This window comes from Passer domesticus, chromosome 1 (genome assembly GCF_036417665.1).
Source record: "Passer domesticus isolate bPasDom1 chromosome 1, bPasDom1.hap1, whole genome shotgun sequence".
Lineage (NCBI taxonomy): Eukaryota > Metazoa > Chordata > Aves > Passeriformes > Passeridae > Passer > Passer domesticus.
In genome coordinates this window covers 66791698-66804111 of record NC_087474.1, presented here as the reverse complement: position 1 = coordinate 66804111, position 12414 = coordinate 66791698, and the positions used below count along the sequence as shown (strand labels likewise).

The following is a 12414-nucleotide window of genomic DNA, read 5'->3' as shown; positions in this document are numbered from 1 at the left end:
CTAAGTTTGTAGTTTACTTTTTGGGAATAAATTTCAGTAGATTGTATATAATATAGGCAAATACGTCTCCAGTTTTGATATATTGCCTCAAAGATAGAACTATATTTTTAAAGTGGTAGATTAGCATGTGACCTCTTGCATGTCAGAATGTAATTCCCTTAAGAACAAAAGGAATATCTTAATGTAGATTCATGGCTGAGTATGTGGTTTGATGATGAATGTATTTTGAATGAGACCATGAGCCTGCCTTTTGGACTCTATGTACATGAAAGTGCTGCTTCCACAAAGAAATGGCAACCCCCAGCATCCTCACTGATGGGTACAGGTGTGGCAACCTGAATTAGAGCCTTCTGGTCAGATGTTCTGGCCAGAGAAGAGGAATAGTTATCAGTTATGTGAATAATATTTAACACAAAAAGGTTTAAGCAGTCTGAATCAAAAGCTGTAAACTCAAAATGGCCACCGGGCGAGATGGATAGAGTAATTCTGGGCAGTAGTCTCCAAAGGTGTCTTATGCCCTTTTGATGAAGTGTTGAGGAAGTTACAAGAAAGTACAACAGCCTTTAATCTTTTGGACCCTAAACATGACAGGGCAGATATTCTACTATCAGATGATCTTAGGAGTGTGAATAATTGAAAAAATACATGGCTACTATCCCCAGAGCAGAGCACATCAGTAGCATGAATAAGGCCCTCTGATAGAGCTGGAAGGGCACTGTCATTCTGAACTGATTTTCTGGTCTGGCTATCCTACAATACACCTGGGGAAAAGCAGATTACTTTGTCAACAAGGGAAGAAAATTAAACATAATCAGAAGTGGAAAAATAAGGTAGCATAAAATTCCAAAGTATAAAATGTGTTACTGACTCTAAAATGGGATACTGTAATCATAGCACTCTTGTAGTAGTGTTGGGTAAGTGAACTGATTAAATGCTTTGTGACAGCTGCATAAGTCTGTAGCAGGCTTTTCCCTGACTTTCTTTACATGCTAATTGAAAGGCTGCAAGACACAAATCCCTCACATTCCACTGTTCACCCTCTTTTTCAAAGTGTTTAGCTAAAAAAAATCATTTATACTAAATTAAAAATGTTTTGAAACTAAAATTGCTTGTTGCCATTAACACAGTTTGTTTAAATTATCAGGTGGTCCAATTTTGATAGGAAGTACCTCAGAAAAATACTGATGAGAAGGTCTGCTCAAAAATCAAGGGACCAAATCCTTAATGTTTTCCATGAGCTCAACTTGAAGGATGCAATTAGCTATGTGGCTGAGGTACTTATAAACACTTGTTGACATATTATAGTGTCATTTGGAATTTTTTTAAAATTTGTACTATAACCTAAAGTTGATCTATTGCAGGAGATGCCTAAAGGAAAATTATTTCCATCTCAGCTGTGCTTTTATTTATTTTTTAATGTGTTTTGAGTGTCAATATTGCTGGTTTGAGAAGCTGTAGTTCTCGATATTGTGCCTGATTGCCAAATGCTAGTATATTGTACTTACGTCAGCGTACATTTCTATTGCATTTTACTGAATAACTTTGTTTCTACATTCATTACATGAAAAAATACCATAATTCTGGAAGGGTGTTGTCTTTCTAAGTGTGTCAACAGTGTCTGGCTCCTGCAGGATAGTGGGTCTACGTGATGACAAATCTGATTTGAAGAAGCTCACTTCCAAATGATGTGCATATGTGGCTGAAGTGTGGGACTACTAATCTCAATCTGCCAGATCACTGTAATATGCACAAAAGAAAAGAAAAAAAAAAGTGTAACTTCAATTCCATGGAATCATAGCCCCAATGATTCAGTAATTAGGGTAAAATATACTACAAATATCAATTGCAATCAAAGAATTGTCAAGTTAGGGAAACTTAGGACTTGCAACAGGAGAAGTTTTTAAAGGAGATTTGAAGAAAGTTTCTGACGTGTTCTGCAGGAGTAGTGCAGCAATGTTGCTCGATTGTGTAAGAGTTCCTAATATTCTTCAGTATGAAACTAGTCACCTCAGTTCAAAGGGCAATGAATGTGCAGTATTGATATAGTGTAAAGGATAGTTTTAAATTGAGTATTTTTAAAAGTGGTTTTTGAAATTGTAATCTATCCATGCCCATAATCTCCAATTGAATTAATTTTCCAGTTAGGTGATATATCAGTTAATTTCTTTAATTTAAATAAAAACAATTGCTATCAGTGATACTACTACAACTGCTAAGCTATTTTTTTAATGAGCTACAGCCAGGCAGTCTCCTTCAAATGAAACATATAATTTTGGTGATTGAATTCAGAAAACAAGATGAAATTCAGAAATTATGTTAGTATGGAAGATATAGAATAGTTCAACAAGATAAGCAAATTCTTCCTTTTGAGATTTTGCAAGTTATCCATTTCGTTTTTAGACCAGCTGAGCTCAAGGACTAATTTTCTTTCTTGTGATTCTGGGTCACACCTCAGAGGAAGAAAGCTGGATAATGACTTTGAGGTGGATGATCATGAAACTCATGTTCAGATACATTGCTGAATCTGTTCAGTAGATTCATTACAGTGTGTCTTATCTTTCTTTAAGAGATGCAAAGGACTTTATAGATCACTAATACATGCAGATTTAGAGTCAGAATTTTTATCCAATAATGTCTCTGATCCCATATAGTAAAGACAGATTTCTAAAAGTTAGATTAATAATTTTTTAGGAGATGAAACACAAGGGAATGGCTTTTTGTTACCTTAGTCCAAATCCTATTTGTGTACATTGTTTCTTGCAGATAAATTCTGTTGGGCAAATGTCTACTGATCTGATAATAATAGAAAAATAAATTGAAAGTTCTCCAAGTTCTACAGAAATTTTGCAATATATTTTCTTCCAGCAGAAATTAATTATGAGTTGTGAATCCTAAAGTCATTTTACCTTTCTCACTTTAATATTTTCTTCAATGATACATTGTTTTAACAACTTAAAAGTTGTTAAAGCAATGTATCAAAAGAATGTATTAAAAGAAAACTTCACTTTGCAAATATATTTTTGAACTAAATATCTATGAATTACAAGCTGACATTGAAATTGAAGCTATTTCTTCCAGGACAAGTAAAGACCTGCCTCCCCCAGCTACTCACTCTCTTCTTACTTGCAAGAAACTGAGTTTAAAAATTATTTTATATCTTTTTCTTTGTTCAACTCTGCTGCTGTGGTGCATCTATATAGTAAATAAGAATTAAGAAAGTTCAGTCTCTGTCTAAGAAAATTCCTTACAGTTGAGAGGGGAGAACCTAAGCCAAGAAAAATGAAAATAACCCAGAGCAGCTGAAGGGAAGTGACTTAAAATACTCATGGTTCATAACTTGTTCTGACTAACACACCTTCACTGATGATATGGTATGATGAACACGATGCATTGATGAATGAAACATTAAACCTTATTTGAAATAAAGTCAGATTTTGAATAAAGTCAGATTCACTTAAGAAAATAGATGGGATTATGTTCTCCCAGAATTCAATTTTATTAACCTCAACTTTTCTGCCTGCAGAGGCCACAGTGTATTTCTTAATGCCATTGGTAACCCACATACTGTGATAGGGTTACCACATCAAAAGAAAACATTTTTTTGGTTTGCTCCATGAATATGAAAATGTAAAGGGAACACAGTACAGTTAAAGTTGGAGAAATGTAGATAAAATATCTGTTCTGCAAGGGAGGTGATTTTTGTTGGTTATTACTGCTTAAAATCTAGAGATCTGCTATGTGATTTCAGTCCACTGTGATTCAAAACCACAGATGTTTTTGAATCACAGTGGAGTGAAATCACAGCCTGTGTGTGATTTCAGCCTGTGTAACCACAATGTCATCCAACAGATAGCTTTTAGCTAAGCAAGAGATTACTTAAGGTGTAGGGAAAAGTATGAAAATATGCAAAGAGCTTTTCCAGCAGTTCATTTCTGTGACACCAGTTTTAAAACTGAAAGAAAATCTCATCTCTTCAATATCTCATCTTGTCATGCCATAGCCTCTTTTTAATAGTCTTGTAGATTTCTATTACCACTTAATATTTGCTGCTTCCAGTCTGGTAGAGAACAAAAAACTTAATGTTGTGTCTTTGAAAATGCTGCTGATAATGTTGAAACATATTGATGTGTTGAAACATAAACATCCTTACGTATGTTCCTATGCTCTTGGCTTCCAGCATTGTACAAAGTAAAATTGCAAATCTATTGAGGCACAGGAAATCATTCACCTCTTCAAAATCAATTTCTAAGAGTGGAGTAGATTTTCTCTTTGCTTGTTTGTTGGGATAATGTCACTCAACGTAAAGAAACCATTAAACTTAAAAATGGTTTTTATTTGTTACCTAGATACAACTCCTCCTATGCTTCTTCTGCCAATTGCATAAATACAGTCTCACAAATTATCTGTATTCTGATACGCATTTTGTCCAAGGTTTTTACAACTGTAATATGTCTTGTTTCTTTCCATGACCAGGGAGAACGTAGAGGTTCGCTGGCATTTATACGTTCTCCAAGTACAGACAACATGGTAAATGTGGATTTCAGCACTCCACTCCCAAGCACTGTGGAAAGCTCTGTCTCTTATTTATTGTAAGTAATGTGGACAGACAGGGTGGTGTATGAGAGGATATTGAAACACTGCTAAAAAAATTGAAAAATGCAAATTACAGGGGCATCAGTCACTACTTTTTTGATCTTTAATTAATATTTTCTTCCACAGAAAATGGGTATATATGGATTTGTAACGTCATATTTTACACACAGTTTTTTTCAGTAAAGGTTGGTAAGATGAAGCAGACATCCACATTAGAGTTGTTTCATTTGTCTTTGGTTCACCAACTGTTATATACAGGCCTAGATGTTATTTCTGTGTTTGCTCCAGAAGAAGTAAGGAGAGAGGGAAGGAAAAAAATTGCCCCTTCCTTAACTTTTTCATGAATCTGTTACTGAACAGTCCATGTGTCATGTAAACTGTGAAATTAATTAATGCTACATCCCCCTGAAAGACAAAAACCAATGATCTTCCCACATTTCCCATTAGGCATTCACTCAGTCATTGTCATTTAGCCAGTTCTTACTCTTCCTTTTTTTTTTAACTTCCTCCTGTTTTCTCCTTTTCATTCCTCATCTTCCTGTTTTTTTCCTTTTCAGTAATCACTGATTTTAAAAACCACTGTTTGTGTTTTTCTTCAGGAGAGAAAAAGCTGGACCGGTTTGCCTTGACATGCAAGCTTTAGAGCAGAGAAGGAAAAGCATCCGGGACACAGAAGATACCCTCGCTCATCACACCCTGCAGCAGTATCTGTATAAACCCAGGCAGGAGGTGAGAGCAAGAGGCTAGCGTTGGACTGTTTTCCAATCTAAAACTAAGAGGAAATAGGAACCAAAATTTGCGAGTGAAACTCAAAAGGAGAGAACTCACTGCAAAATCTGCACCCTTGAGGAAGATAGGCTCTTTGTGAGATTTTTCATTTAAGAACATGGCTTTTTAAAAGAACTAGTGCCTTTGAAATCACTGGGGCCAGTGGAATGCAGAACTGTGTCCAGGAAAGGTTCTGATCACGATTAAATGAAGTGTATCAACTGAAGGGATTCAGACACTTACAGGGGAGAAGCTTACTTTGAATGACAGTCCACTCTTACACACTTAAGAATCCTGGACTTGTTTCATGAAGAAAAAAGAAAAATGGGAGTTTTATTAATGCCTACAGCCTAATCTTTAGTTCACCCTTTCTTACGGAGTTGTTTACATTTTTGTGACACTGACTGAATTCATTGATTCAGGGCTTTCACCTGTATTTCTAAGTAAATGAATATTGTCTTCCCTTCCCGGCCACAGCACAAACACCTGTACAGTCGTCATGAGATCATGCACAGTGAAGATGACAAACAAGACAAGGAGATTTTCCATAGGACAATGAGGAAACGCTTAGAATCTTTCAAGAGTACCAAACTAGGAATAAACCATTCCAAGAAGCTCAATAAAATCCACAAACGAGACCGGGCCCAAAAAAGGGTAAAAATACTTTCACAAGGACCCAGATGTAGCCACCTATTGCACAAACTAATGGGTGGGAAGGGTAGGGAGGACTCTGAAGGGTCCTATGCCCTGCACTTATCTCTGTCCTATAGAACTTCATGAATTTAGAGCACCTAAGCAAGAAGCAATAAAACTAGGAGATAACTCAAGGGGCTTCTTCTCACATTCTGCACTTCTCTATGCTTTGGGACTGTTCTTCTGGGTGAGAGATTTCTGGTCACTTGAAAAACAGCAGACCCTGAACCATGCTACTACACACACTGTGGGGAGATTTTGCAGCATAGAGGTAGCAGGATAGCATGGAGCATTCAACTAAATTTGTGTGAAACTAAGAGAGAACACACAGTATAAAAAGAGCCAAAGTTTCTCTTTTTACCCTGTCTCTACACACTTCAGGTGTAGGTGGGAAATTAGTGGTATCCATATTGAGTCTCAAACAAAGATTACAATGGATTTTAGGCTTATTCTGCTGAGCTCGTCATTTCAAAGGGTATCACTGCCATTGCTATCTGATGACATTAGCATTTTTGGTCACTTTTTGCTTTCTTTTCAGAGAAATAGCAGTGTCATACCAAATGGAAACATTCCTTCAGAAAGTCCAGTACAAGACTTTGCTTTGAAGGAAAAAGGTAAAAAGAGACTGTTTTCATTAACTGAATTTTACCAGCTACATTGCCAGTAAAGCATCACTAAAAGATATTGTGATATGCCATAGCAAATCTGACAGTAAAAAGGGACTCCCAGTCATAGTTCAGAACTTGGAGTGGTGATCTGCTTCAAGCTTAAATGTAGTGTTTAGAAGTTGGTTTTTTAGAAATCTGGATGACGAACAAAATTTTAGTTGGCCTTTTTGCTCACATTTTAAAAGTATCACATTTATATTCTGTAAACAAAACAATGCAGGGGCTAAAATAGAAATGAAATTTCAGCTTCTGTTTGGATAAGGTACACAGAGCTGTTAATTTTTTTCATCACAGCAGGATATGTCTACCTAAGACACCAGCCATATAAAATTCAGTAGCTGAGATTGCATTCTTATCTGAGTTAAAGTCCACTGTTTTAGAAGGGTCTGAATCAGAGTTGAGGCTAAGCAAGCACGATATAACTCAAGGAAGGCGTAGCTTTGGAAGGAACACATAGTCAGAGGTCAGTTCTAGAATTGCTTCACCCTCCGTGAACAGATCTATCACATGGATCAGGCTTGGAAGTGTAATTGGAAACTGACTAGCTTGGGGACTACCCCTAGCAAAAGCTGATTTTGCATATAAAGCCCAAAATGATTTCCTGTTTTAAGCATTTTTTTGGCACTGGTGTCAGGCATTGCAAGATGTTTGTATATTGCTAACATGTTCGTTATACAATTTTAAATTATACGTGTCACTTCAAAACTGAAATGTAGTTAAAAGCCACTAAACTAACTTTGATTTGTGTTCTTCCCTCTGTTTATGCCTGTAACTCCTTGATCTCAAAGACAACTCAAGTAAAATAGAGAGGGATTTAATCTTTTCTCAGTAGCTCCAAGCAAATATATTTTTCCTTATGCACCTTCTTTGAATCATTTACTGGGTGTTATTTTTGTTTGACTGAGAGGAGCAGTACAGGTTGGCTCCCCAGGTGTAATATTCTACAGCTACTTTGCTTGGTAAGAGCCTTCCGAATACTCATTAGTAGGTCATTCAATATTGTCTTATTAAAGAACTCTGCATAGAGATGTCATCATCTACTTAACACCAAAAAAATTTAATTGGAAGACAGACTTAGCAAGTGGTTTAGCAGCTATTGCAAAACTTATTCTACTGCAGTAAAAGCAGCAATGACCTCATTAGGTTTGAAATTAGTCATTATACTAATGCTGACCTGTGTCAAGTAATGAAAATCCTTGTTAAAGATGTATTTTTGATAACCATGACAGCATCAAACCGGCAGGAAATAGCATTTTCTACCAGAACTGATACAAATCTCTAATGAAATTGCATTTTTTTTCTTTCCCCCTAGATATGGAGTTTTCTGAATCAGAAGAAAATAATGATTATGAGACTTTGCATCTAGGCAAAGGAGTTGATTTCCTGGCTAATGTGACGAAACAAAATTTCACAGATGCTCCTGCTGGTAAAAATATTTATTACTACAAAGATTTTCCCCCCCCCCCTCAAATATAACAAAATGTACTAGAAATGCTGATGTTAGCCTGTTTTTTTTGTTTGTTTTTTTGGTGTTTTTTTTTGTTTTTTGTTTTTTTTTTGATGGAGTGATTTTATGTGTTCAATCTGAAAATATATTTGCTTAACATTAATGTTAATATACAGATTTTTGGATATCTGGAGGTATGGAGAGCATCACATTTGAAACTGACAGTGGTGAACATGACTACCTAAACCAGTTTTAAAGCCACTAATTATTTCTAGCAGCAGAAAAAGTTATTTTAGAATTGTCTTACCTCACAAGACCTTCACTTGCATTGGAACTTTGCTGTGATAAATTTTGTTGTTATTTCAGGCATGATTTTTACTTTTATGTTCACAATCCTGTCAGATCCTCACAGGCTTATAGAAGTCACTGAAAAGGGCAGATTGCAGCATTTCTGGAACACTCAATGACCTTGATTTCCAGCCCTAAAAGACTCCAAAATATTAGATTGGAAGCTTATAACTATATATAACAGAAACCATATCATATGACTTATGGAGTTATAAAATTTAGTATTTCTCTTTAGCCCTTCTGTGTTTAAGTTTTTTCAGCATGCCAATGTTTGCTTCATATGTAATTGGTACCTACAGTGAAGAAAAACCCTTGTGTCCATACTCTTGTGGCAGACACCCTTAAATGCAGTTTATGCATGACACTGTTTCATGACAAATTCTATGTTTGAGTATGTATAAAGACACCTAGAAATAAGTGGATGGTAAGATGCAAAATGTTTATGTAAAAGCTTGTCAAACTTGGTAACTATATGAACAGGTTCCCGTATCTTACTTTTGATTGTTTTGTGGCCTGCCATAGCTACCTCACACTCATCTGTTTCTGGAGTGGTGAAGTTTGGCTTTTTCACATTTTTTAATTTATTTGATTTGAATTTGCTGCAGTTATTTTATGCTGTGCTTTATTTTTTTTTTCTATTGCTTAACACTTGTGGACTGATTATTTTTTTATTGATTTTATTTTTTGTCTCAAGATATCCCTAACATAATTGCAAATTTCCAACAGCCTTTCTCCTTTTACAAAGCATCTTGCTGTATTATCAAGAAATTATTTTGATTACTTTTATTTGTCACTCGTGAATTTTTTTTTAGGAATTGATAACCCAGTATTTTCAGCTGATGATGACCAAAGCATCTACATGAAGTTCACACCATGGTTGTCTGGTGAAGACACTGTGGTACCCTCACAAAGGGCCCGAGTGCAGCTCCCATATTCTCCAGACAACTTCAGACGGCTCACTCCAATCCGGCTCAGCAATAAATCAACAGATTCCTTCCTGCTAGCAGATGGCCCAGAGGACCGACCCAGATCTTTTCTCCCAGAATCAACACATATGTAATATTTTAAAAGATTATTGTCACCTTTGTTTTTTAACCAGACTTCTTATCAATCCTGAGAAATAAACTTACTCTTCTGTTTTTTCTTCTTTCAGAAAATGTCTTTCTTTCCTGATTTCTTTGTACAGCTAAACGTCTTTTATTTACCTCTGACTTAATTAACAAAACACTTTTCCATTTCCCTTCTGCAGAAGAGCTGTTCAACTATTTGGGGTCCAATGCCTTGCTACTTTTACAGCAGATAAGGGTCCTTCTCTTTGTTTTCACTTGAATATTTTAAGTGCCAAGAAAATAGTATTCCAAGTACAGAATATTGGGCATACATTTTCAAAAGGCTTAAGGTTTCCTGGTTAGTTAGTACTAGATGATAAAATTGGTAACAGAATTCCCTAAAAGGAATAAAATTTTTTGACTCTGTTGCTAAGAAGCCTTGATTTAGCTGTGAACATTTTTCCAGATTACTTATCCAGTGTCCAGGAAGAAAAATGCCCCACTGCTACAATGCAACTATTCGTATCAGTAATACTACTGATGTACCATTAAATTACATAAGAAAGGAGTTTAAAATGAATTGTATTTGCTAAAATGCATCAGATTCTCCTTGTGGGGATAATTACAGAACAGAATTGTGGAGAAGCAGAATTCCATTTAGAGCTTTATTCTTAAACTGTGAATTTGCCTTAATCCATGCCTTATTTTGAAAGTAGAGAAAGGCTTAGCTTTCTGATGCAGCAAATAATTTGTTGCTTCTAATGTGTTAGAGGCTTAAAATTAAATTGGCTCTGAGTTTAAATTAATATCCCAGTTGTCCTTTAACTTCTACTGTGTGGAAATTTTCCATGCAATAAAATCAGTTTTCATTTTTATAATCAAGTCAGGTAGTGCTTCAAATGAGGTGGGTCAGGTCCACAGTTCAGATGTAATTGAATAGAACACAGGGCACTTCAGGGATTGTGCAATGAAACACAAAAGTCAGTGTCATCATGAATACACTTTTGTGGAATCCATGGTCACAAATATATGTCTTAATGACCTCTGTCATCAACAAAAAAAGTAAGTTGAAAGTCTTCTGTAGCTGTTTGATGAAACTTTGTTCAGACAAACACCTCAGGCCAAGAGTGAATACTGCTAATTTTGACATAAGAAGAATTTCAAACCTCTTAAGAAGGAGTAGAAAAGGTAGTTCCATTTTTCTTCTGTACTGGCTTCTGTCGCTTCAGAAGATAAGTTAGTTCAAGGGTAATTTGAGGAAGCACATCACTTTCTTTACTGGAGTGGTCTGTAGGTCTGTGTTTGGTTTCAATACTTTCTTAATTATGCATCTTTGTTTATTTTTTAAATGATGTTTTAAAATAAACACTGGATTCGTTAAAGGACTGTGAATTACAGTCCAATATCCCGATTGAAAGTGTGAGCAATGAGCAGCATTCCAAAAGGAACATTTCACCTTGACACTTACCCACATTAAAATTCTCTTCTCTTTTTCTTCACCACTGAGAACATTGTCAGAGAATATTAACATATGACCTGCAGAACATTTTCTTGCAAGCCTTTGTTCTTTTCCTCCATCAAATTGCTTTATTTATAATTCACTTTATTATTAGGAAGTGGTATGTGTATGTTAATTTTTGGGTATCTTTGATGTGTCAAAATCACTGGATTTTTGACTACTGTGTTTCTTAATAAGTGTTTTGCTAAGTTAGATTTCCCAAGCTAATAAACATACACCTTGATTACTGTCTGAAACAGTCCTCTGAATGATCTCCTTAACAAAATTCTCCCAATAGAAGAATGATACTAAAATTTCAATTAAAAGGTTTTAAAAAACAATAGAAACTGGAAGCCAAGAGTGGAAATGTTAAGTTTCTCTAGATAGCTAATGTATACAGAAAACTGATCATATGTTCTGATCAATAAGAGATTGATTTCCTGGAGTGAAACCCTCTGCTACTTGATTGAAAGAGTACAATTTGTTTCAAAAATTTCTGAAATATTTCTTTGCTGAGGACTGTTTCAACATACACCTTAGTGACCAGACGATGGCTCCATCTCCTAACTATCTGAAACAGGCAGTTGTTCATCTAAACGCTGAACTAAGTTTTGCCTGACATTTAGCAAGGATAAGAAATTTATTTATCTCACTTCAGGTTGTCCAAGATAGAATTGGATACAGAGTAGAGTTCTTCACGAAAAAATCCTAAAACTTGAACCACTCACTTTCATAAGATTTTCATAAAAATAGCCAAAAGCAAAGCCCAATAGCCAGCATACTAACAGATAAACTGTGTACAAATAGAAAACAAATGTTTCTATTTAATTATGCTCTCTAGGTGATATGGACCACGATGTTGAAATGACAGAATACTCCTCTTCAGATGATCAACTAAACCAAAATGGAAGTGTTTCAGTGAATCCCCTCCACTTCTTCCCCTCTTGTCTTCAAATGCCTTGGACACAAAACTATTCTTCATTGGAAAACAGAGGGAATATATCTCTTTCTGCTGTCTCTGAGTACATTGCTTCATGTGACCCAAATGTACCTGATCTCTTCTGGGAATCAGGTACAGATATGAATAACAAAGAGACAGTAAACTCAGGTTATTGTTCTGAAGTTAGCTTCAAGTCAGAGAATTCACAAGAAGAGAATACTCTGCTTATGTTTGAAGGGCTGGAAGACTCTTACATGAAGGAGCCCCAAGAGAAGAAAATGTTGCTTGATATAGAAGGGAATTACAGGTCTGCTGCGGCGAGACGTGTACAAAGCCGACGTTCTTTCCACAGGCCAAAACCCCTGCATCACCCTAAGCTTCAGAAGCTGGCATCTCTTCCAGCATCTTGC

General features: G+C 35.8%; 1 protein-coding gene across 2 annotated transcripts in view; it reads left to right on the top strand.

Annotated features, from left to right (window-relative positions):
• SLC9A3 (solute carrier family 9 member A3) overlaps positions 1–12206 on the top strand; it is a 52139-nt gene extending 39933 nt beyond the window's left edge. The window contains exons 10-17 of one of the 2 annotated variants that reach the window (XM_064421841.1): positions 1145–1274; positions 4474–4589; positions 5193–5322; positions 5839–6015; positions 6593–6668; positions 8035–8148; positions 9330–9573; positions 11906–12206. In XM_064421841.1, the coding sequence (XP_064277911.1) occupies positions 1145–1274; positions 4474–4589; positions 5193–5322; positions 5839–6015; positions 6593–6668; positions 8035–8148; positions 9330–9573; positions 11906–11909 (991 nt within the window). In that variant the 3' untranslated portion in view covers positions 11910–12206. Of the gene's footprint in view, positions 1–1144; positions 1275–4473; positions 4590–5192; positions 5323–5838; positions 6016–6592; positions 6669–8034; positions 8149–9329; positions 9578–11905 lie in introns of those variants that run through there. The other variant, XM_064421849.1, reaches the window with a different exon arrangement.
• The last annotated feature ends 208 nt before the right edge of the window (positions 12207–12414 follow it).